Source organism: Emydura macquarii, unplaced genomic scaffold (assembly GCF_026122565.2).
Source record: "Emydura macquarii macquarii isolate MOO-44397 ecotype Brisbane River unplaced genomic scaffold, CSIRO-AGI_Emac_v2 contig_1644, whole genome shotgun sequence".
NCBI classification, from domain to species: domain Eukaryota; kingdom Metazoa; phylum Chordata; order Testudines; family Chelidae; genus Emydura; species Emydura macquarii.
In genome coordinates, this window is record NW_027131781.1 from 27,902,714 (window position 1) to 27,928,444 (window position 25,731).

Genomic DNA, 25,731 nt, shown 5'->3' on the forward strand with positions numbered 1-25,731 from the left:
CTTACGTTTTTCTGCTCACTCCACAATACCCTTCAATAGTACAACTTAGCATAAACAGATAGGAAACTTGTGAATCTCTAGGTACCTTCATTCTATGTCTTTGTACAAGCTAGGGAGGTACCTTCACAGATCAGTACCTGGAATACTAGCATCCACAACAAAGAGAAAGAAAGGCACAGAACAAGAAGTTAGGGAACTGGGACAAAATGACAGGTTGGATTTTAGTACAGGTAAAGAGTTTTGTAACTTGTAAAGCCATCCTACAAATACCCCTACTTGAAATGTGTTACTTTGGGAGTGCACCTTTTTTGTAAGATGAAGGTAACAATGCTGCACAAGACAACTTCCCGGAGACTGGTATCGTATTGAACTTTTTCCCTGTACTATATTATTAAGTTTTAGCCATAAACCTGACTGATATTGGCTATTTGGTCTCTAGAATATATTTCATAATGAACGAAAGGGTGGTCAAACAATTGATCATAGAATTTATCAACAGCAGAATCAGGCCCAGTGTTTCACTGGCCATTCTGCAGGTGTGTATGACTGTCCCCTCTGTACCTGCAGAATGCAGTTTTAAATCTCACCCCAAGTCTCCATGAACACTGTGCAATCAAAACCAAGGAGCTATCTTAGCCAACAAGTCACTCATGTCTAACCAATTCCTCTGTTTACTCTCCCCCAGTGTAATTTACATCCTGGAGTAGACAGGAGCAGAGACATGATCTATTACAAAGGGCTTCTCAAATTTGAAAGATGGACTGATCACTGGGATAGCTTGGAAAGCAGTAGTGGGTACTCACCAGCAAGTGTAAACTTTCTTTGCTGTGTCATGATCATTGCGAATGTGTCTGCGCAGACTGTTGAAGTCGTTGAACGAATGCTCACACTGCCGACAGGGATATCTCTTCACAAGCTAGCAGAGGAACAGAAATATCTTTTAACAATGGAAGCCAGTTAGCTCCTTTTGTCTGCTTGACTCAAGTGAAGGGATGAATAGCAAGGGAGCAGCATAGTGCTGACACCCAAAGAGAAACCCCTTTAACTGAGGTACCTATTAATAGCTCAAAAGGACATTTCAAAATTTTTGGGATCCCCAAGTTAGCCAGCCTGAAAGTGGGATGTCCTCATTTATCTCACCTTTAAATAGGTAAAGATCAGAAGTAGCTCAAAAACAATCTTGGTCTTTAAAAAAAAAAAAAAAAGGTATTATTAATTACTCCTGTTACTGGGTACTGAGGTCACTCTCTTCACTTCTTGGTTGCAGAGAGAAATGTGCTCGTGCTCCGGAGTAGAGAGGGGGATTTGATTAGTTGCTTCCTTAACAACAGAAGATGGCCCTTACTGCTGAAGAAGGAAGATCTGGTGTAACTCGAAGACCTTTAGGAAGGAGACCATTAGCTGCAAGCCCAATCAGCCACTTTGGGGCCAAGAGGAAAGGTCCTTGACAGAAAAGGAGGCTGGTTTCACTATAGGATTCTACATGAAATGAATCCACTGACCATCATGGCACTCCTGCATCCATCCTACACCCAGTGCTTTCAGAACAACTTGCTTCTCTGGTCCCCATCAACTCTTTTTGCTAATGTTGGGAGTGGAGGGGGAAAAGGTACTGAGTATCACCTTCTGCTTTTTCCTTCCTTCTCAGAGCAGCGGACAGGCCCCTCACCCAAAAGAAAGCAGGTACTGGCAAGACTCAAATCCGCCAACCCTTTCTCTTCTCCCAACAGCAGAACCATGAGAAACAGCATCACACTGTGTGCCACATCCAACCTTTTAACCATTAATGACCTCCAAATCCCCCATCACATTTGTTTTCTAGCTGGCATCCTCCACTGTGTAGATCTGTTTGGGATTACACCCTTGTATATCACCTGCATTTACAAGAGCTAAATCTCATCACATGCATGCATTAGCTCATTTCTAAAAATGAAAAAAAACAAAATAAAAAAAAATAGCCTTTGATACTTGATGAGTACTCCCATCCCTCCTCGTGTTTATCAAATGGGACAATCCACCACTCCCATCTTTCCCCTTCTTGTATTTATGAAATGGGATGATCCAGACTTCCATGACCGCTGTTCACAGGGCTCCAAGTACATGTGACTCGGCATATTTACCTTGAGGTATCTGACTGTGCACAAAAACCTGGCCTATGTTTTGTCAGTGATCTGGTGTTAGCCCCGAAAAGCCCATTCTGATGCCAATCTGTGCAAAAAATCATGTCAATGCAACACAAGATTTTAGGCACACAAAAAGTAAAAAAAATTCGGATGTATGGTTCCTACAGCAACCTCACCTCAGCACCTTGCACAAATTTGTTATAGGAGAGTCTCTCAAGGTTAGATATCTAACAGCAGACAATGCCTCATACTTATTTAGCAGATAATACAATATCATATAGAGGAAGTGCATTTTTCCCTTCATCTTTAACTACGTATACTATGCTGAGTTGGTTAGCAGAATGAACTGCTATTGCCATAGCCAGATCACAGTACTTGGTGAAGAGTATTGGCAATTGCTGAGGGAAACTGCAAACACAAACCAACAGCAATTCATACAAAACCTGGAATCCCAGCCAATGTAGCTGTCATACCAGTGACTGGAACAAATACAGCTCTCCATTCACTTACCAAAGTACGCAGAAGAGGAAACTGGATGTGATATGCAGTGAGGGGGAAGGAGCAGAGGGAAGGGTGACATGCCAAAGTATAGATCATATTATTCAAGAAGACCCAACATGCTTGCAGCAGGCCAGGTCAGTGTCTTGTTTCTGGCTATGCTCTCACTCCAACAGGGCTGGTGAACAGCTCCTGGGTTTCTATTTGATCGAAATATTAATGACTAGTGATTCTATTGCTAAAAGCTTATAAGCAGAAAGAAACATGCCTTAAAAGTTTCATTTGGGCTTCTTACCTTTCCATGGCTTTTCTTCATATGGGACACGTAGTTTTCCCGATCAGGGTTCCACTGTGAACACTCCCTACAAGTCCAACCAGCACCTCTCGAGCTGGGTTTTGATTCTGAGTTGTGTTCCACTCTTGTGTCCTTCCGTGGCAAAGAGGTATGGGAAGTACCATTAGCTACTGACAACTCCTTTGGTGGTATAAGTACTTGGCTGTTGGATGTTGTCTCAGGCTTCTGTCGAAGGTTAGAAACTTCCTCAGGATTTGGGGGGACTCCATGAACAGCCTGATTAGTAATAATAAAATTGAGTATCAGAGTCAAATACAGTCCAAATAACAACACTGAGGTACTCCTAAATCTCCACCAAGCTTTTCTGCCCTTGAAATAAGCTACAAAATTCTGCCTGACAGAAGATATTTTTCAAAAATATAAAGTTTTCCACTAAAGAGATATTTGCATTACCATGGTATTTCCCTGGTACTGTGTGCATATAATTTTGGATGAGTTTTATTTGCTTTGGTTAAAAAGGGCTACATAAATGTAAATTACCAGTATTTTCAGAGGCTAGTTTACAGTGTTGAAGACATTTTACTGCAATAAAATCTGAGGGAGGAATTTAAAGGCAACAGTTTGCTGCCAAAGCAGGGAGTCCCAGACAAGTGATTTCTTTTGTTATTTATGTTTTCACAGTTCTAAACAAATGCTGCAATGTTCTTTGTAAAGAGACCAAAGCAAGGCCAGAAACTGCCAGGATTCTGGGATGTTCAAAAGAAGTATACCAAAATTGGATCCAAGGTCCCAGAAAAAACAAACTATTTTAGCAAACAAAATTGGGCAAAAGAAAATAAGCTAGTAATGAAGAGCTGTGGGAAAAGGGAGCCTAATAAAACAGCCACATACCAATGAGACCTAAAGATAGCTCAACAAGGAAGATAATGACTTCAGAATTATGGCAGTGTCCTTGTTGTTATAAATAAAAGTAAAAGTACAGGTACACATTTCTCAGCGGAATTTCCTCTACATAAGAGATAGTGACTGTTACATGGAAAATAATGGGGCTTTCATAGATATAAAAGAACTACTCATTACAATTGGTTCTGCCAGCATTATTGGGATGTCAAAGAGAACATGACTTTACAGTATCACTCAGTGCAACTAGTGGCATGTAAATTGAGACTCAGTAAAATAGAAATGCTTCTTTAAACACCATGTAGTCACTCTCTGGGATTCAGCAGCAAGGGGATAAAGAGAGAAATTCTGTGGTGGGATAATTTTATTATCAGTAATGTTATTTCTGGATAGGCACTTGAGAGTAGTAATCAAATCTCATTCTTCGTGGTGTAAACAGAATGCTGCTTTGTACTGATCAAAACAACCGTCATCAAAACTTTGTTCAATGAAAAATGGCTTTTTGATTAATCATACATTTTCATTAAAAATTTGGACATTTTGTTGATCTTTGGTTGTCATTTGCTGACTTGTGTGTTTTTAGTTTTTTAATAAAAATCAAAAAATTTGAAAAAAAAAGTTTTTTTTTTTTTTAAATCGAACTTACTGCAGAAAAAAAATTCCCATCCAGCTCTAACTGCTGCCTAATTAAGGAAGGAATCTATCATAAGAACATAAGAATGGCCACATTAGGTCAGACCAATGGTCCATCTAGCCCAGTGCCCTGTCTCCAAGAGTGGCCAACGCCAGATGCTTCAGAGGGAATGAACAGAACAGGTAATCATCAAATGATCCATCCTTTGTCGCCCATTCCCAGCTTCTGGCAAACAGAGGCTAGGGACATGTAGGGCTATCCTGTACAGTACGAGGACAACTTGTCAGGTGCATTGTGTGGCTGGGATTTGCCACTCAATATTTGATGTGATGAACCAAGACACACAAAATATGATGAACCAAACCCCTTCTTTTTATGTATATGTCTATTATTTATGTGATGTACAAGGAAAGTAATCACCAAAAATATGAAATACCAATAGAAACAGAAATGTTTTTAAATGGAATATGTTTCACACATTTCAATCTGTCCTTATCAGCTCTTTACAAGCTTCCCTCTTAGTTATATGTGCAGTATTTAAAATATTTATACCTTTTTTGCGTCAATATAAATCAACTGCCAACCAAAAATCACAAAACTTCCCCCCCCCCCCCCCTTTAAAGTCTGTTTCCTTTAAAGGCTGAAGAATTGTAGTCACAATGAAACTTTTCCTTATGGAAAATGGTGCAAGTTGGAGCAGCCATAAGGTCTCCTAGTTCTCCAACCCTTCTAGGTGAACTGATGGCCAGACACTAAAAGGGAGACTTTATGAGAGATGGAACAGCAAACATGTCAGAAAGATTCAGACAGTTACTTGGTTAATGCATAGAGGACCAAGATAAGATCCCATGTGGAAGTGCGTTTAGTTACAGGAGGGAAGGTTCTAATGAGACCCTTTAGAAAACATACAGTTGACAGCCATTCATTCTCACCCATCTAGCAAGGGAAATGGCAGACACTAATTGCCGCCAAGTGCAATCATAGGGAGCTAAGGGAAAGACTTGAAGTCTTCAGGGTTACCTGATAGTTTAGAATAGTGGGAGTGTCCAATTCTTCAGGAGACATCTATTGATGTTGAACCCAAATAGAAAATCTCTTCCATTTAACTAAGCAAAATTTTCTGGTGGATTCCTGCCTGCAATTGTTAAAGATAGCTTGAACGGCTACTGAACATGCCTGCTCTAGGTTCAATGCCCATCCAAGTGTCAAGCCTTGAGGTAGAGGGATTCTGGATTAGGATGTCTGATCTTGCCCCTGTCCTGTGTCAAGAGGTCTAGGGAAGACTGGATACTGATAGGTGGATGTACTGACAGCTGGAGAATGTTGGGGAACCAATATTGTCTGGGTCATTTGAGAACAATGAGTGTATGTCCATTGCCCCATCCTGCTGAATCTTCTGGAGTGTTCGAGATAAGAGAGGGATGGTGGTCCCACTCACAAAGTTAAAAGGGCATCCCCTTTGGAGTCATGACCTTGCGTCCCTCTAGAGCAGTATATCTTGCATTTCCTGTTTTCTCATGACTGTGATCCTAACAGCATCCCAATGCAAGAGGACAAGAGACTCACTATTTGGTAGTGAGTTTCAGCTGTCCTGACCGATTCAGTGAACCCCAACTTACTAATATCATAACCTGTATCTAAAAGGTGTCATGTAATATATCTACAGAAAGCTAACAACATTATTATTATTATTACTACTGCCTGGTCTATGTGCAGAGGACAAATTCAAAATTACAAGCATATTGGGAATTATGTTCTTAAAGTGTGTCTGCCAGGCAGGGCTGAAGTTACCCCACCCTAGATAAATGAATGTGGTTCTGCCACTTTGAAGGTATTTCCAAGATACACCAAGAGATGACAGGAATGCATTTGCATAAAAGGTAAACAAAATCATCAAGCCAAAAAGGGGAGGCAGGAGGAAGAGACTGCAGGAACAGATCAATTTGCATTTTAGCAAACACCAGCAGGGGAAGAAACCAGCATGGAATTTCCTTCACCATGAGACTCCATGTCTCCTTCCTCACAGCTTGAATGAACTTTACTTTGGGAGGTACCTTTTAGAAGAATCCATTTCCAAGGTGCACTGGATTATAAAAGAGCAGAGCAAATAACCCTTAGTTATCTTTTATCTAATAAGACAAAAGGAACCGAGCACTCTGAACTTTGTGCGAGATCCTGACTAAGGGAGGCTTGATAATGGGGATTTCTCTTTAGGCTTCTGAAAGCGCTCCCTACCTTCATGGTAAGTCTAGAAAGAATAACATGGTTACTTACCAGTAACTGCTGTTGTTTGAGATGTGTTGCTCATGTTCATTCCAATATAGGTGAGTGCACGCCACCATGCATAGGTTCCCGGAACTTTTTTCCCCCTAGCAGATCCCGTAGGGCCAGCTCTGGTGTCCCCTGGAGTCCTGCGCGCATGCCGCGGTATATGAGGCACTGCCGACCCTACGGCCCCTCAGTCCCTTCTTTCTGCCAACTCGGACAGCGGGGACGGAGGGTAGGTTGTGGAATGGACATGAGCAACACATCTCGAAGAACAGCAGTTACTGGTAAGTAACCTTGTTTTCCTCTTCGAGTGATTGTTCATGTCCACTGCACTATAGGTGATTAAAAAGCAATACCTTGGAGGTGGGTAGGAGTTACCAGTGAGCTGCCCTCAGCACAGCTCTGCCGAAACCCGTGTCCTCTCTCGCCTGCTGAATGATGGCGTAGCGGGACGTGAAGGTGTGCACCGACAACCAGGTGGTGGCTCTGCAGATGTTCTGCAGGGGCACTCTTTCCAGGAAGGCTGCAGAGGAGGCCTGAGCTCTGGTTGAATGCACTGTGATGACACCCAGAAGTGGCACATTTGCCTGCTCATAGCAGCACTTGATGCAAGAGGTGATCCATGCGGAGATGCGCTGGGTGGAGACAAGTCATCCTTTCATTCGGTCCGCCACTGCAACAAAGAGCTATGTCGATTTCCGGAATGGCTTTGTCCTCTTGATATAGTAGGCCAGGGCTCGTCTCACATCAAGCGAGTGCCACCTCTGCTCCTTCTCCGAACCGTGTGGTTTGGGAAAAACACGGAGAGAAAGATATCTTGGTTATAATGAAATTGGGAAACCACTTTGGGCAGGAAGACTGGATGCGGCCTCAACTGCACCTTATCCTTGTAGAATACAGTATAAGGGAGCTCCGAGGTCAAGGCTCTAATCTCAGAGACCCTGCTAGCTGAGGTAATGGCCACCAGGAAGGCTACCTTCCATGAAAGGATGAGCAGAGGGCATGAAGCCATGGGCTCAAAGGCGGGCCCCGTGAGTCTGGAGAGGACCAGGTTGAGATCCCAGGGAGGCACCGGGTCACAGACCTGTGGATAGAGCTTCTCCACCCCGTTGAGGAACCTAACCGACATTGGGTGGGAGAACAGGGATCTTCCCTCTAGCGGCTGATGGAAGGCCTAGATGGCCGCCAGGTGAACCCTCAGGAAGGCCAGCGCCAGGCCCTGAAGCTTTAGCTGGAGCAAGTACTCCAGGATTGCCTGGATAGGAGAGAGGCTTGGCGGAATACCCCGGGACTCCGCCCAACAGGTAAATCGCCTCCTCTTAGCCTGATACATGACCTGTGTTGAAGGTTTTCTGCTGCCCAGCAGAACTTGTTGGATCTGACCAAAGCAGGCTCTTTTCTCCCTCCGTCAGCCACAGAGCCTCCAGGCTGTGAGGTGCAGAGTGTCCAGGTCCGGGTGCAGCAGTCTACCACGATCCTGGGAGAGAAGGTCGTGCCGCCTCGGAAGCTCCACGGGTGGGGCGATCGACAGGTCCATCAGCATACTGAACCAATTGCTGTCTCGGCCAAGCCAGGGCGATGAGTATCACGTCCGCCCTGTCCCTCTTGATTTTCAGGAGGATCTTGGGCAGGAGTGGAATGAAAGGGAACGTGTACATGAGGGTCCCCGTCCATTCGATGAGGAACACATCGGATATCGAGCCCGGCTCGCAACCCTGGAGCAAGCAGAACCTCGGTCACTTCTTGTTCCAGGACGATGCGAAAAAGTCCAGTCGGGGAACACCCCACTTGCGGAATATCAAATTCACGACCTCCGGGTGCAACGACCAGTCGTGGCGGGGTAGAAATGACCTGCTGAGGCAATCCGCCTCGTCGTTCCTCACCCCCGGAAGGTGAGAGGCAGACAAGTAGAAGTTTGTGCCTCACTGCAAAGTCCCACAGGCGGACTTCCCACAGGTGCCCCTTCTCCTCCACCCGTCTGTTTACATAAAACATGGCTACGGTATTGTCCGTCAGCACCTGCACCACCCTGCCTGCCAGGAACCTGAGGAACACCTTGCACGCTAGTCTGATGGTCCTGAGCTCTTTTACGTTGATGTGCAGGCACCTCTCCTCCTCCGTCCAGAGCCCCTGAGTGCCCAGGTTGGAACTGATGTGGGCTCCCCACCCCACATCCGTGGCACTGGAGATCAGGGTGACCGACGGGGCCAGATCTCTGAAGGGGACGCCTCTCATCACTGCCCTGGGAGTCCGCCACCAGTTTAGGGAGGCCAGGACTGAGGTGGGAACCGTAACTACCCTGTTCAAAGGGTGTCTGCTCGGCACATACGCTGAGGACAACCACACCTGGAGCGGCCTGAGCCTCAGGCAAGCTAGCCACACTACGTATGTGCAGGCCGCCATGTGGCCTAACAGCTGTAGGCAGTGCCTGGCTGTTGTCGTGGGGCACCGGTGCAGCTGGGCAATAATCGCAGCCATAGCCTCGAACCAAGGTTGCGGGAGGAAAGCTCTGGCCTGGAAAGCATCCATGGTGGCCCCAATTAACTCTATATGCTGCACCGGGTTTAGTGTCGATTTCTGCTCGTTTATGAGCAGTACCAGCCTGCTGCATGTGGCGCAGATGAGGGTCACACTGTCCTGCACGTGGGACCTGGACCTGCCCCTGATTAACCTGTCATCCAGGTACAGGAAGATCTGCACACCCCTACGCCTTAGGTGGGCCGCCACCACCGCCATGCATTTGGTGAACACCCTGGGGGCTGACAACAGGCCAAAGGGTAGGGCCGTAAATTGATAATAGGCCCCAGCCACCGTGAAACAGTGGAAACACCCTGCGGCTGGGGAGTATAGACACATGGAAGTATGCGTCCTTCAGGTCGAAGACAGCATACCAGTCTCCTGGATCCAGAGCAGGGATAATGGAGGCTAGGGAGACTATGTGAAACCTGAGCCGTTTGATGTATTTGTTAGGTCTAATATGAGTCTCAGACCCCCCTTTGCCTTGGGGATGAGGAAGTATCTGGAATAGAATTCCTTCCCATTCTCATTTTGGGGGACCATTTCCAACGCTCCCATGTCGAGGAGGGCGACTATCTCCTGCAAGAGGAGTTGCTCGTGAGAGGGGTCCCTGAAGAGGGACGGAGGGGAAGGGCTGTTGGGGGGGAGTGACGTGAATTGCAGGGCATAGCCCTGGAGAACTATTCCGAGGATCCAACAGTCCGATGTAATGCTTGCCCATTCGGCACAGAAGGGCCTTAGTCTGTTCAGGAAGGGGCGGGGCGGATCCAGGGGGATGGTAAGGGTGCCACCCCCAGGCGCACCATCAAAATTGCCCCTTCTTATTGCCCAATCCCTTAGGGGGCCCCTGCTGGGAGGCCGGGGACAAGCTATGGGGCCGATTTTGCCTTCTAAACCCCCTATTTCTCTCCCTGCCCCTATGGGGCTGAAAGAGCCTCGGCGGGGGCCTCGTTTGTTGCTGCACCCGGGGCCGCGACTGCTGCCTAGAAGCCTGGGGCATGTACAGGCCCAGGGAGTGAAGCATGGCTCGAGTCCTTAAGGCCGTGCAGCTTCGCATCAGTTTTATCGGAAAACAGGCCCGACCTGTCAAAGGGGAAGTCCTGAATGGACTGCTGCACCTCCTGGGAGAGCCCCGAGGACTACAGCCACAAGCAGCGCCTCATGGTCATGGCGGAGGCCATAGCCCTGCTCGCCGAGTCTGCAGCGTCACTGGAGGTTTGCAGCGCCGCCATTGTGATACCCTCATCGAGGACCGTGGCGAAGTCTGCGGCCTGGACTTGGGGCAAAGCCTCAGCGAACTGCCTGAGGGAGTCCCGTAAATTAAAGTTGTACCGGTGCAGCAGGGCCTGGTGGTTAACGATTTGAAACTGCAGTGCTGCAGTTGAATAAACTTTTCTCCCAAACAAGTCCAGTTTCTTGTCCTTGTTTTTGGGAGTGGACCCCGATACCCCTGCCTGTCCCACTGGTTGGCAGCATCCACCACTAGGGTTCCCAGGGCTGGGTGGGTGAAGAGGAACTCAAAACCTTCAGCCGGGACATAGTACTTTTTCTCGGCCTCCCTGGATGTAGGAGCGACCAAGGCAGGGATTTGCCACAGGGCCTTGGCGAGTTTAAGGACCCTGTCATGGACAGGCAGAGCCACCCCTGATGGGCCCTCTGCCCCCAGCATGTTGAAGAAGGTATCTTCCTCCACTAACTCTTTGACCTCTAGGTTTAAGTTAGACGCCACCGTCTTAAGCAGCTCCTGGTGCGCCCTGAAGTCCCTCAGCTGCGCCATGTGGTCCCTGGAGGCTGCTTTGACTAGGGAGGGGGAAAACGGGGAGAACTGCGGCCGCTCATCCCCCTAGCGACGGAGTGCACCCATGGAGGATCCCTCCCCTGGGTCCGATTCCTCGTCCAAGGAATGGCTTTTACGAGGTTTGTCCAGTGTGGGGGGCACCGACTGGACCCCTGATGATGGGACGGAAGGTGTCCCCTGCCCCATCTGAATGCCCCATGGGCCCCAATAAGGCCATTGACCCTGGGGCCAACCAGGGGCTGGCATCGGCACTGACTGAGGAGCCTCTGGGGGGCGTTGGCTGGTTCCCAGAGTGTCCCTGCTCCTTCGAGATCCCGAAACACTGGAGCGGTGGTGTCGAGCTCGTCTCCAGCCCTTGGTGCCGCCCCGTGCCAGGGATTGTCCTCTTGACACTTCTGATGTGTCAGATGACGAGGACCGCTTCAGTGACCGGTGCCAGCGAGCGGAGGCGCACTCCGAGGAGGTCGATGAAGACACCCGCCATCTCGACACTGACGACTTCTGGTGCTGTTTGCCCCTAGGGGAACGGGAGCAGTGCTGCCTGGAGCCTCACGGTGCTGAACCCAACTTGGTCGACCGGGACCTGCATTGCATCAGTGGGGGCGCGGCCTTTGGTGCCGGGCTCCCCGCTGGTGACCGGGACCTGCGCCGCATAGTTGCGGGCGACCATCTTGGTACCGGGGACTGGGAACGTGAACTGTCCCTGCGCCGCGAGGCGGCCCTTGAGCAGCGCTGCCTGGTCGATGCTGCCTCCGGCATCGGGGACCGACTTCGGTGCCAAGGGGAGGATTGACTTGATGAACTGGACTCGGAGCTGCTGGCAGGGGAGCCTCCACACTCTACCCTCGATGGCCGTCCGGCGGGAGACTTTTTCCACCCCTGCCAGGGGTCTCGACCGCCCTTTGGGGGGGATCCAACATGGGCTTGCCCTGGGACACCAGCCCTCTCTCCCTCAGCAGAGGGGGGGGGGGGGGCAGAGGCGTGGGCAAGGTCATCAGGGCTCCTGCTGCCTGACAAGCCTCCGGTGTCGATGGCCTCGGCAGGGGCACTCCCCCACTCCCAGGAGTTGGGGGAGGCTACCTACTCGGAGATGCAGGCACCAGAGAAGACTCAACGGGCCGTGGCCGGTGCACCTCCACACTTGACCCCACCTGTACCAGTGGCACAGGGGAGTGACTGTGCTCCATGCGCTGCCTCTTCTTTTTCTTCATCACCGGAGATGCCTCTCGCACCGAGTTGACGCCGGTGGTGCGCTCTGCACCAAAGAGATGCTCGGCACTGAGGTGGATCGGGATGGCTCGGAGGCCGGGCGGAGCGCTGCTTCCATCAGGATGGCTTTTAGCCTAATGTCCGGGTCTTTCTGGGTCCTCGGCTTAAAAGCCTTACAAATCTTGCACGTTTCCCCCCTGTGCTGTTCCTCCAAGCACTTGAGACAGCGGACGTGGGGGTCACTAAGCGGGAAAGCCTTCCCGCAGGAGGCGCAAGACTTAAAGCCAGGTGACCAGGGCATAGCCCGGCCACACAAAGCCCTTGTGGGCTTCTAATCTATTCTAACTAACTCTACTTAACAACTACTTAACTAACTAAGGCAATAACAACAAAGTTCAATAAGGGGAATGGTACTTGCGAAGAGCAAGAGTTGTTTCAGCAACCGTCATTGGCGGAAAGAAGGAACTGAGGGGCCATAGGGCCGGCAGTGCCTCATATACCGCAGCATGCGCCCGGGACTCCAGGGGGCACCAGAGCCGGCCCTACGGAGTCTGCTGGGGGGAATAAAGTTCTGGGAACCCGTGCACAGTGCTGTGCACTCACCTATATTGGAATGGACATGAGCAATCACTCGAAGAGGAATTTGGGGCTACCTTTTCTCACCTCTGCATCCATGAGCGCACTAGGCCTTGAGGCCTCTGCCCAGTGTAAAAGAGAGTGGGTTGCCTGGCCTGGATCTAACTGAGGCCTCATAGTATTCTCCCTTACACGTCTCCTCCATCTGAACTCCTGTATTTGCTGGGTTGACTGGGAAAGGAGTAGAAGATATTGCACTCAGCAGAGGTGTAAGCTTCTCTGAGATAGAAGAGGCACCTCAGAAGGTCGTTGCTGACCAGGAAGGCTCGGGAGCAGGAGATGCTGTTCTTGAAGGTCTGAATCCTGGGCATAGTCTGCATTCCATATCAAGGTGGAAGGGGGCAGAAGCGAGTTGTTCCGAATTCTAACTAACCAAACTAACTCTAAAACTAACACTTACCTAACAAAAGCTTTTATTTTACAATATTTACAGATTCAAAATTGGAGGATCAGTTCCGTGGACACTGGAAAGTTCCATCTCAGATCACGTGGTGGAAGAAAGGAACTGGGGAGGCAGGCAGGCCCAACTTAGTTCAGAGCACGAGAAGAGAAAGAGCACAGGCGTGGACAAAGACAAATCCCACCAACAGCCAGCAAAAATCTTCAGTCTCAGGTGCATGGAGCACATGCATACCCCCACAGTGGAATGCAGATAGGGACCAGCACTTGAAGGAGTACTGTGTCCAAGTCTAGGCGTCACACTTTAGGAAAGATGTGGACAAATTCGACAGTCTAGAGGAGAGCAACAAAAATGATAAAAGGTTTAGAAAACCTGTTCTGTGAGGAAAGGTTAATAAAATTGGGCACATTTAGACTTGAGAAAAGACGACTGAGGGGGGACCTGATGAGTCTTCAAATGTTAAAGCCTGTTATAAAGAGGATGGTGATCAATTGTGCTCCACATTCACTGAAGGTAGAGCAGGATGTAATGGGTTTAATCTGCAGCAAGGGAGATTTAGATTAGATATTAAGAAAAAAATTCTAACTATAAAGTTAGCGAAGCCCTGGAACAGGCTTCAAAGAGAGGTTGTGGAATCCCCATCCTGGGGGTTTTAAAGAACAAATACCTGTCAGGGATGGTTTAGGTTTACTTATTTGTTCTTGCCTCAGCACAGGGGACTGGACGACCTACATTTCTATGATTGTATAACATCAGTGCTATGTATTTTTGTAATAAAGTAAATTTACTAGTTTTACCCAAACATGTATAGTGAAATTTTACTTTACACCATCATGCCCCTGGCAAAAAACTTAATAAATAAAAGAAAGAAAACCCCACAACTACTTCCATATTCTGCCCTCAGTCCTTCTGCTTGTATACATACACACACAAAAAAAAGAGCTCTGTGCTATCAGAAAGTCATTTTCAGCTACCTACCTTGACATGATGCATTAACTGCTGTTTCTGCATATACACTAATTGACACTGTGGACACTTAAATACTCCCACCAACAGCTTGTTGGAATTCTGCTGGAAGTGCTCCTGGAGCAGCTTCTTCTTGTTAAAGACAGTCTCACAAGAACATTTGTAGATAACCCTGGAACAATTTAAAAAAAAATTGATGCTCAGTTGATTAACTATTTTGAAAAGATACTAGTTACAAGAAATCTCTATGACTTAGTCTTGGAAAGGGAAGTTACTTCTCAGTGAATGGACTTCTTTCAATGTACTGCCTGCACATACGCAAGTTTTTTTTACTGTACCCCCAACAAGCTTCAGAGGCCTCAGAGCCATTGGAAGCAATTAGCTGAAGGGGCTGAATGCATCAGGCACACACTGAGTGTTCTAAAAAGAGGGTTCATTAAGTCCTGCCTACCTACATGCATAGATTAGGAGGGTAACCGTGGCTTTACAAAGGCAATTCATCCAGAGAACACCAGCTACCTGTTACTTTCAACCCAACCCCACCCACATCCCCACAAGCTCTTTCAGTCAGGGCTAGAGGGGAAGGAGGAGAGGATTCAGAATGGAGAACACAAGAGAGTTTCTCCTGCTTCTTTAGGCTGTGGTGCCCCCATCATGCGGATGCCAGAGGAGGAAGTTATAGTGCAAGCTCCTAGCCAATAGGTACCCTTCTTGTTCCTGAGCAGGCAGGGGGCTGCAGCTGAGATTCCACTCTGCAGCTGCTTAGCTCCCTCCCTATCTCTCCCCTCATTTCCCAACCCTTGGAGGCTCTACATTCAGGGCAGGGAGCCTCTGACTAACAGCAAAAGCAGCAGCTTTTCCTCACCCTCCTTTGCTGGTGACAAGTAAAGGAAGGAGATGGGGGGGGGAGAGGGGGAATGTCAGTTCCAGATCCATCCAGTGACTAACACTCTTTACACACATCTGGTAAACAGCAAACTGTGTGAATGCTTTCAAATGCTAAGGGCACTTACTGAGCAGTCTTGTGAGGCTCTTCTGGGTGCTGGCTAGTAATGTGAGCAGTGGTGCTCTCTGCACATTTGAAGGCCATTGGACAAAAAGAACATTTGTGGAAGACTTCGCAGTGTTTCTCATCAATGTGCACTTTCAGCATAGCTAGCGACATAAAGACAACTCCACAGTGGATACACCTGGAAGGCAGAGAAAAAAAATCTGCATTACAAATACCAGGCATTGCCTCTCTACACCTTCCAATGGGAAACCACAACAGGCAAGTGTGGAGGGCCTCTGGGCATGGTGCTAACTCTCACTTGACCCTTCAGCAGTGATCTGGAGGAGGTAATAAGCAGAATGTTAATAGAATTCATGAATCATACAATGCTGGAAAATGCTCAACTTCGGTGAGAAAAAGATAAAATACAAAAGGAGCCCAGAGAAACTAAGAACTCGGGCAAGAAAAAGCAAATTCAGATTCAGCTCAGAAAAATGCAACTAACAGATCTGGGGAAAATAATCCAAATCAGAGCTATTTAAAGCGTGAAATGCGTTTAGAAAGCGGTAATGTCATAAGAAACGTAGAAGGGGCACATGGTAAACACAATAACAAAACAGCTTAGTATGGCAGCAGTACAGGCTATTATGATTTTCAGCGGGGAGATCATATGTCCCTCCGTAAACAACTGGTGAGACTCTCTCTCTAATATTGTACTCAGCACTAGGCACTTTAGTACCAGCAACATGGAAACAAATTGGGGGAGAGGAGGAGGAGGAGAGAAACGAAACAAAAATAAGGAAGGGGTTGGAAGGAATGAATGATTTCTGGAGAACATGACTTGACTGGGTAGGTAAGTGTGTACTGGAAAAAGAGCAAAGAGGGATTCCAGGGACAGTACACCCAACCCACCTCTCTGCACCTGGCAGTGTCCATTCTGAAACAAAGGGAAGGTTCCATAGGGGCAGGCAAGGACCTACAGGCCAGGTTCCCCAAATTTTAAGCATTTCATCCATTCAGTCTCTCCTCCCAACTCACCATCAAACAGACCTCAGAAATACTGCTCCCACTGAGCTGGCAACAGCTGACAAGTGCAGTAATTACAGCTTAACCATTCCTTCTTCCCATCCATTCCACCTCTTTTCTTAGTCAAGACACACAAACACACTATTTTGTGTATAATCAAGGTTGCTCTACATGCAACATGCCTAACCCAAAACCTCACAAGCAAGGGAAGGAAAAGTTAAGCCCTCTAACAGCACATACCTTCTTCCTCCTCCATCCAGACCTACGCACCTGGCACAAACACTGTACAGCCCAACTCTGAGGGCTTGATTACATTGACAGTGCTACACCAGTGCAGCTGTGTGGCTGTAACGATTAGTGAAGACGCTACCTACACCAACGGGAGAGCTTCTCCTGTAGGCGTAGGTATTTCACCTCTGCGAGAAGTGGCAGCGACATAGCGTTGTCCACACCAGGAGTTAAGTCAGTATAACTGCGTTGCTCAGGGGTGCTGATTTTCCATGCCTCAAGGCAACGTAGTTAAACTGATGTAAGTTAGTAATGTAGTCCAAGCCCAACTCTGTGGGATGCCAGCCCTTCAGCAACCCCTCTTCAAACTCCTACGACCACAAATAAACCAGACTATCCCACCACCTCAACTGTCCCTTCTGCATGACTTTGGGAAACGACATTCACTCATGTTTGGGTCTGAGGTTGTGCATCAAGTGTCATGCATAGACCCTGACCCTAACTAACAGTGCTTTTGTGTATGTACTCCCCAGTTTTCTTAGTTTTAGAAAGGATCTCGGACATACCAGCAGCTGTCTGGAAACAGGATCTTCAGAACAGTGACTAGCCACTCAAGGGCTGTGGAATTATCTGTTGCTTTCTCAAAGCTCCTCTTCTCCAAGGCACAAGAATGTTGCTGGAGTAGGAGATCTCTCAAGCAGTCGATGTGCAATGCTGACTGCTTTTCATGCTGGACAGTTTTGGCTCATTGTTTCTCTGTGCTTCGCTTATCTGTTTGTTGTATCCATCTCTTGTCTCGTCTTGTATTTAGATTTTTAGCTCCTGGGGCAGGGACTTTTTGTTCTTGTGTGGTGTGTACAATGCCTAGTACAGTGCAGCCCTGGTTTATGATTGAGGTTCTTATCTGCTACCACAATACAAATAATAAAAATAATCCCTTGTGGTAGGCCCCAACTTTAAAGAAGAGGCAGAGATACTGACAGAACTAACAGTGACTACTGTGGCCACACTGCTCCCTTTCTCCTACAGCCAGCTAGGCACTTTCACAAAAATCCTGTCCTTTGTAAAAGCAGCTGCTGCTTTGTCAAAGATCCTCCTCTATGACAAAACACAAATGATGCTGAAGTACAAAAACCCCTTCCACTTGACTGGGATAAGCCCTGACATTGGACAAAGGGGATATTGACATAGAGCATCTAACAAAAATCAGTTGCTCTTCTAAAGCATTCAGAAAATATTCCAAATGTCTCATAGATTTAAGATCAAAAGGTACCATCATGATCATCTAATCTGACTTTCTGCACATTGCAGGCCAAGAACTGCAACCACCCACTCCTGTAATAGACTCACACTCTGGCTGAGTTACTGAAGTCCTCAAATGATGGTTTAAAGACTTCCAGTTACAGAGATTCCACCATGTACACTAGTTTAAACCTGCAAATTACCCACGCCCCATGCTGCAAAAGAAAGGCGAAAAGCCCCCAGGATCTCTGCCAATCTGACCTGGGGGAAAATGCCAAATATGGCAATCAGTTAGACTCTAAGCATGTGGGCAAGACCGATCACCCAGACACCTTGGAAAGAATTCTCTGTAGTAACTCAAAGCCCTCCCCATCTATGTCACATTGGAGAATGGAAGTAAATGATGAAACATGCAATTTGACAATTATCTATTCCAAGTTTTCAGTTATAAGAAAAATACCATTTTTTTCCTTTTTGTTAATTAATCTGAAACATTTTACCAGTACTCTTTGAATTCTGCAGCCATGGAAACTGCAGCAGAATTCCCCCATTGTCTCAGCTCTGTGATTCAGAATCTCAGATTTCATGTGAAGTTTCTAGCCCTCATGGTTGCAAGAAAAAGCTTGAAAATGTAACTTGAATGAAACCAATGCAGTGATGTTGGCCTGAGTTTGCAGACAGCCTGAACCAATAGCTCTGAAAAAAGGAACTGCCCCATTCATTCTTAATGGGCTGTTAACGCTGAAACTTAAAGATAATGGCATACTGCTGAAAACTAGAGTGTAGGGACAGTGCAAAATAAATTGAATTTAATGTGAAAATAAACAATAGAGAAATGCCAGGAATGTACTATTTATTTTTATATTTAATTCAATGAAAATCTCCATTTTATAAATGTATTGGAAGCAGTTGCAGAATTTCTGGAGTGCGCAGAGTCTATGGACCTTGTCACAGAATTTAAATCCGTCTTGCCATGGAGCACAAGGAGCCTTGTGTATTGCAAGACACTAAATCTCACACCAAGATTCTCTACTGTATTCCAGCAACCTAAAGGGACTAGAAGTAATCAGATTTGGTCAGCTGAGAATTCCTCTAGTGTGGGGGAGCTTTCAGCTGGCATGAAGATGTGTACCCGATTCCTACATGTACCACTCGCCCCACAGGCATAAAAGGAGATAGAGAGGGGCATGGCTAGGACACTGCTACACTCTCACCAGATAGTGTATGGTCTGTTGGGGACCACAGTTAGCTGGCTTAAGTTAGAGTAGTCCTTAGATTTCTCTAACCTTTGGCAGGGCAAATGCACATATGCCAGGAGAATCAGGGTATGTCTACACAGCAAAGAAAAACCCATGGCTGGCCTATGCTAGCTGACTTGGACTCACTGGGATCAGGCTGCGGGGCTGTTTCACTGCAGTGTAGACCTCGGGTGGGGCAAGAGGGGACGGTCCCAAAACTCAGGCTCCAGTCCAAGCCTGGAAACCTACACATCAATGAAATAGCTCTGCAGAGTCAGCTGGCATGGGCCAGCCATGGGTTCTTCTTTTCTATGTAGTCAGACCCCCAGGGAGATGTAATCAGCTCCTTGCTATGCACTTCATGGCACCAAATGGATCTTACAATCTTGCAAATATCTATGTATTTCCTGCAGATGTGTGGGAAATCTCTATTTGGAGAACTTAAGCTTGAATGGGGGCATAAAACCAGAAAGATTTCAGGGCCAATATTTTCAAAAGTCACTAATCATTTTGGGTATCCATCTCAAAGATTATACAAACTGGTCACTATTGTTTCATTTAAAGTGAGCTCAAATTCATTTCAGCACTCAAATGCTTTCAATAGTTTTTATTGACTATAATCTTTTTCTTGCCTCATGAAATATTTTTAAATCTGTTTTGCTGTACCAGAAAGCTCTCTTTAGTTGGGATGTGTGAGTAGTTATGAACCCAAATAAACAGGCTTTATCCATTTCTCAAACTGGTAAGAGGAAGTGATTTTTTTGCTATCAATATATTAAAAACAATCTTTTTGTGTGACTTTGGATTCAGTTTTTATAACCCCATGCACCTCAACCTGCCTAATTTTCTGCAACAGATAATAAAAAATCTGTTTTCTTTCCAGAGAGCTGAAATAGTCTCCCATTCTTCCTCATATCCCCAGATAGATCCTTTTAAATAGCACAAACCTGAATCCAACTTTGCGAGAGTAATGTAGACAATTCTCCTTGACGTGGGTTTGGAAATAGGCTGATCGGCACAGTATCCCGCACTCTGGGCAGCAGTAAGGAGACTTGTGAGCATGGATTCTTTGATGAGCACAGTAAGAGCACTGGTTAGGCAGCACCATCTGGCACACTTGACAAGTCTGGAGAAAGAAAAAGAGAAATCACATTAACCATCTATTCTACATATTTTTTCTTAAGTGATCTAATTTCATCCTAGAATCATTTAGGTTAGAAGGGATTTAAATGTTCCCTGGTTTTGCCTGGTATAAAACTCTACTGATGGAGATTCCACAGTCCCTTGGCAGCTTCTTCCACGGCTGAACTCTTAAAAATTAAAAGTTAGAAATTATTACAACAGGAGTGCCCATTCCAAGACCATGTCTTGTGTCACTCATAATTCTTCAAAACTTTTACCTAAGGGGCTGTTATTTTTTATATTTGGTCTCTGCCTGAAAGTCAATTGTTCTGGAAATCGTCAGCAAAAGCCTGCCTTTGTGACAGATGGTCTCTTACACGAAAAATCTCAACAATATTCAGATTACTTCCAGTCTCAAACGACCTGTCATTTACCCAGATCAATTGTATCTTAGATCCCTCACCAAAGACAACACTTGTAGCCAATTCTATAATAAACTAAAGATTTATTAACTAGGAAAAAGAAATAAAGTTATTTACAAGTTTAAAACAGGTAAACATACACATACACATGAGTTGCAGTCTTAGGTTTCAAAATGAAATAGACGCTGCTGTAATATGCAATCTCTGTATGTCCTTTAGGGCTAACTCCAGCTAATCAACTTGGGGATCCTTTGCTTATGTTTAGAAATATTGCCCTCTTCAAAATGCAAGCAGTATAGTGATAACATTTTTTCTTGACAGGGATTTTTATCCCCTTTCCCTAAAGCTCAAACTGATGGGATGAGGATTTGTACATGTCTCTACTTCATGGGCGTGGGGGAGTATTCAATAAAGTATTTTGTTCACTGGTGTTCTATAAAGACTTGCCTGAACTAATATTTCACACTTGGTAACGCTTTTTGCCCTGACAGTGGAGGTTTACAGTTTTAGAGTAAACGCTTCTATATATACAAAGCAAACACTTAATTATTAACTTATCACATAGGATACAGATATTATAAGTGAAATTAATGCATACAGCAATGTACAAGCATTTCATAAAGTTTAAACACTAAACAATCTTATAATTTAATATCTATTTTAACAATGTTAACACACAGGTGAATCAGACTGGTTTCTAGCTCTGCATTTGTCCTAGGGGCCTTGGCATGAGCTGGCACCTGGTGTGCCAGAGTCATATTATACATTTAGTATATGGTTAGTGATAAAATTATTAAATACATACAGTAGGCAACAGACAATATATCATATAAAAAGTTTAACTCAGAAGAAGAGATATTAGACCATTATGATACTGAAGTTAATGTAAACTTAGAATGAAAAGCATTACAAGATGCTGCACATGCATACGTAAAGTTGTGAACAACTTTTAAATATAATAGTTGAGAAACAGTATGAAATCATGTATTTAAATACTGTCTCACATTGCACAAGGATATACAGATAAAATTGTTCTATTGTTTTCTGACTTTTGAGGCCTTAACCATGCAACCTGAAAGTACTCTTATGTAGTTTTATCTCATGAAATTAATAATGCTGATAGTTAAGGCCTACCATTTTCCACTAAAAGTCCCTAGTTTTCAGTTGCTCATAACTGTAAGAAACTAATTGTTAGGGCTGAAATTTTCTATGCTGAGTCTCTGCCTCAGATTAGATGGTTTAGTCAAGTCTGAGAAAAAAATGAGTCAGCTGTTTTCAAGAATGTTAAAATAAACTGACTGCCTACCCCCTTCCAGCCCCCCATCTCCAGAACCTCCATAATTTGACAATGAATTTGCAGTTGGCAAGTGGGTAGTCTCTAGGACTTCATGCTAAAGGCTCTGATCCAATAAAACAATGTTAAGAACAAGAGTGGACCCAGTGAATGGACTATTCACATGCTTATAGTTAAGTACGTGCATAAATGCTCTGCTGGATCAGTGCCAGAGCACTCTGCATCTTGAAGGAATAAGCCCAAACTTACCATCTGCATATATACAGCAGAACTTGTTCAGCACTGTTCCCTTAATATTCTGAATGTTCCAATTGATCTGGCCTGGCTGTCCCTCTGACATTTACATATCAACAGGTAAACTGTTCCTGCTCATCAACAAAAATGCCTTTGGCCTATAGGAGAGTGCTCTGGGCTGGGAGTCATGAGACCAAGAGGACCTGAGAGGTTCCATCAGATGATTCTGTCAAAGGTTTGGAATAGAACCTGTAATAAACCTGTCTGTAATAAAGCAGCCCTAAATCTCATCCACCTGGTCACAATACTTCTCAGAATAACTATGCCAAATCTATGTGCTTAGCTATGGAGAGATGGTATCCTGTCTCCAGCAGGGCCTGGTATCAGATGCTTCAGAGGAAGGTGCAAAAACCCCTTCCGTTGTCAATGATGCAATAACTTCCCCAAAAATTCCTCAAATCTTCTGTCAGAAGTTGGCTTATGCACCCTAACTTTGTTTTTGTTCATTTGTTTTATTATTAGTTTTGTAACTTTGAGTGCTCTCATAAATGTCTAGTCCGTTTTTTAACCTCAGTGTACGGCAGAGTTTCACAGACTAATTGTATGTTCTGTAAAAAAGTATTTTTACCAATTTTAAATGTGCTGCCTTTCAGCTTCATTAAATATCCCCTTATAGAGTTATACTTACATAGATCCTAACATTAAAAGGGCCTATCATGATAATTTAATCTGACCTCCATCATAACACAAGTCATAGAATTCCAGCATCAAGACCAATAAGTATTTCAGTTTGTAATCCAATATACCTTTTGGAAAGATAACCTATCTTGATTAAAAGACTCCAAGTGAAGAAGAATTTACCAAGAACTTAAACTCTTCCAATAAGTTATTATACACCACATTGTCCACACTAAACTTTTTACTGAGTTAATAAATTGCCAATTGCTTGTACAAGATAGTGTGGACACTCCGCAGACTCTAGTACTTTACCCTAGGAACTGGTCTGCATGCAGATTATTATAACTTTCAGCTGAGGGGGTGTTTTTTTTTTTTTTGACTGAAATACTTGTGCACACTAGATGATGTATACAGTTTTATCAGTACAAAGGTGTGTCATGCTTGTCTAGGTTACTCCTCTTCCCATACGGGAATAAGCACTTTTATGCTTGTATAACTGCATTTACTTTAGGGAATCGTAACAATTTCAATTTAAATATATTAGTACAGTTGAAGAGGTACAATATGTGTGGAGACAAGGCCCGGGGCAAAGAACAAATCTTTATGTCCTAGAAGGAATATTTGGGGAGTGTTCACATTAGTCTTTAAAAATTTACTATGTATCTCCAGTTAACTGTCAAACAATCAATTTGAGCTAAAAAAATCTAGTGTAGACAAACCCTCTATTAAAAAGGGGTATCTTATTTCCACTCTGAATTTGTCTAACTTCAAATTCCAGCCTTTGGATCTTGTTCTGCCAATTCTCATTCAGCCAGCTCTCTTCCCCTTCTGGAATGTCAGCCCCAGGGCTACCTCTCTGAGCCCCTTGTTCTAGGCACCCACCACCAGTTAGCTCCAATCCTCTGCACTTCCGCTTCCCAGGTACAGCCTGCTCCCATCACACCGCCTTTTTTTTTCCCCCCAAGGCAAAGCAGACTAGACTTCATACAGAAGGGGTGTCAAACTCATTTGCTATGGCGGGCCAGATTTGAATTAAATGTACTTTAAGTGGGCCATACATACCATAAATTGAAATACTAGGCACAACCATTTTTATGTAGTAGTATATTTTATTTGCTAGATATCAGTGATATAAAAACTGCAGTAAATTCACTTCTACAACAACTACTATTTTACAATTAAAAGAATCGATCCATGATTAAGAATTATAGTGCTGCGTGATGCCCCAAGACCACACACTCTGGCAGCAACGCGCGCTGCCGTGACATCTCGCGGTGATGTACTCTCTGGCGACATCGTGTGCTGCGATTTCACAGCAGCACATGACGCCGCCAGAGTACAACGCCGCGAGATGTCACGGCAGCGCACGATGCCGCCAGGGGCCAGACCAAAAAGGTTGGTGGGCCGTATCCGGATGTTTGACACTCCTAGCATAGAGTCTATAGCAGGGGTTCTCAAACTTTTTTTGCTGGGACCCCCTTTGAAAATACTTCAGGCTATGATGACCCCCCTCATGCCATGCCATGCCATTCCACCCGTGCCCCATGTCATGCTATCCTTACTTCTGCACGGCTTCTGTGGGTGGCATTGCCTTCATAGCATCTGGCCAGCAGCCACTGTTCTCTGGCCACCCAGCTCTGAAGGGCTCCGGCTGCCAGCCATGCACAGGGCTGACAGCCACACCCTCAGCATGCACGGTGGCTGACAGCTCGTGACCCCCCAAGGGACCCTTTGAGGGACCCCAATTTGAGAACCCCTGATCTATAGCCAGCACCAACTATAATTCCTAAATACCTAGTGGTTTATATTCTCTTGTTCTGCGCTGTGTCTTTCAGCTAACATAATGCCTTTCTAATACTACCTCATTTCCCCAATATTTTTACTAAATAGTATAAGGTAACAAACGTTACATTAAGCCATTAAACAGTTTTCCCCCTTTCTTTATCAAAGCCGTTATGTACCCGTAACAAGGGATCAGTTGTTTCCTCTACCTTACATCATGCACATCGACCATTTCTGTGTTTATTGATTTGAAAAAAATTTTCATTGAAATCACAATGGCCAGTCACTATGCTAAACAAAATCACTTTCTTTTTCCTATCCGGGCCCTGAAGTAAGTCTTTATCCTCAACTCTAGGGCACAATTAAAAAAAATTATCCTCCTTGTTTTTCATTGATCCAAATTTGTTGCCATTCCTCTTAAATTTTTCTGTACTAGGTTTTTGAGTTCCTGTTTACTCAAGGATATTTTTAGGTCAATCTCTCAGTTTCTTACAGTGCTTTTAGTTGCTTTGTCTGCCATTTGTTCTGTTATCCCAATATGCACTGGGATCCAGGCTAATGCTACATGTATTCCCATCTGTACTAACTGTTATTAGAAATATAATGTCATTAATTAAATCACTTCTACTTACAGAGACATCCTTTTTTATAGCCATAAAACCTAATACTGAGTGTGAAAAAATGATCGTTGCTGCTGGGCATACATCCCAGATCCAGTTTAATGCTAATTGCGACTAGTTTGGTTGTCATGACATCTACAAAATTGGATATTCTTTTACATGCACTAATTCCAAATTTTGATATACAATATGCCAAGGATGGCCAAACTTACTGATCCCTGAAACCCTCTGCCCCGCTGGGCAGGATCCTCTAACCCCACCACCCTGCCTCAGGGCAGAAACTCAGAGCTCCCCACCCCTGTCTGGTAGACAAGGAATGGGGGGACATGGAGGGCTCCACAAACCACACTAACTGTAAAAGAGTCGCATGTGGCTCACAACCCAGTTTAGTCACCCCTGCAATATACGGTCCCTACTCTTCCTGGTTTTCTCTTTTTTGGACCCATTTGTATATATTTGACTTTTCCACTATATACTGGCACATTTCATTTTTTAAACCTGTAGCCTCCTTTTAACTTTACAAATTAAATCTAAATCCACATTTGGACATATTTCTTTCCATCCATAACTAAGGCCTGGTCTACACTAGAAAGTTTTGTCGACAAAACAG

General features: G+C 45.3%; 1 protein-coding gene across 2 annotated transcripts in view; it reads right to left on the reverse strand.

The window, feature by feature from the left end:
• Positions 1-25,731, reverse strand: part of ZNF592 (zinc finger protein 592) — a 67,691-nt gene that overhangs the window by 11,450 nt on the left and 30,510 nt on the right. For both annotated transcript variants that reach the window (XM_067556041.1, XM_067556040.1), the window contains exons 3-7: positions 19,917-20,095; positions 15,258-15,434; positions 14,257-14,416; positions 2,917-3,192; positions 804-916 (exon numbers count right to left, since the gene is read on the reverse strand). In XM_067556041.1, coding sequence (XP_067412142.1) covers positions 804-916; positions 2,917-3,192; positions 14,257-14,416; positions 15,258-15,434; positions 19,917-20,095 — 905 coding nt within the window. The remainder of the gene's footprint in view (positions 1-803; positions 917-2,916; positions 3,193-14,256; positions 14,417-15,257; positions 15,435-19,916; positions 20,096-25,731) is intronic.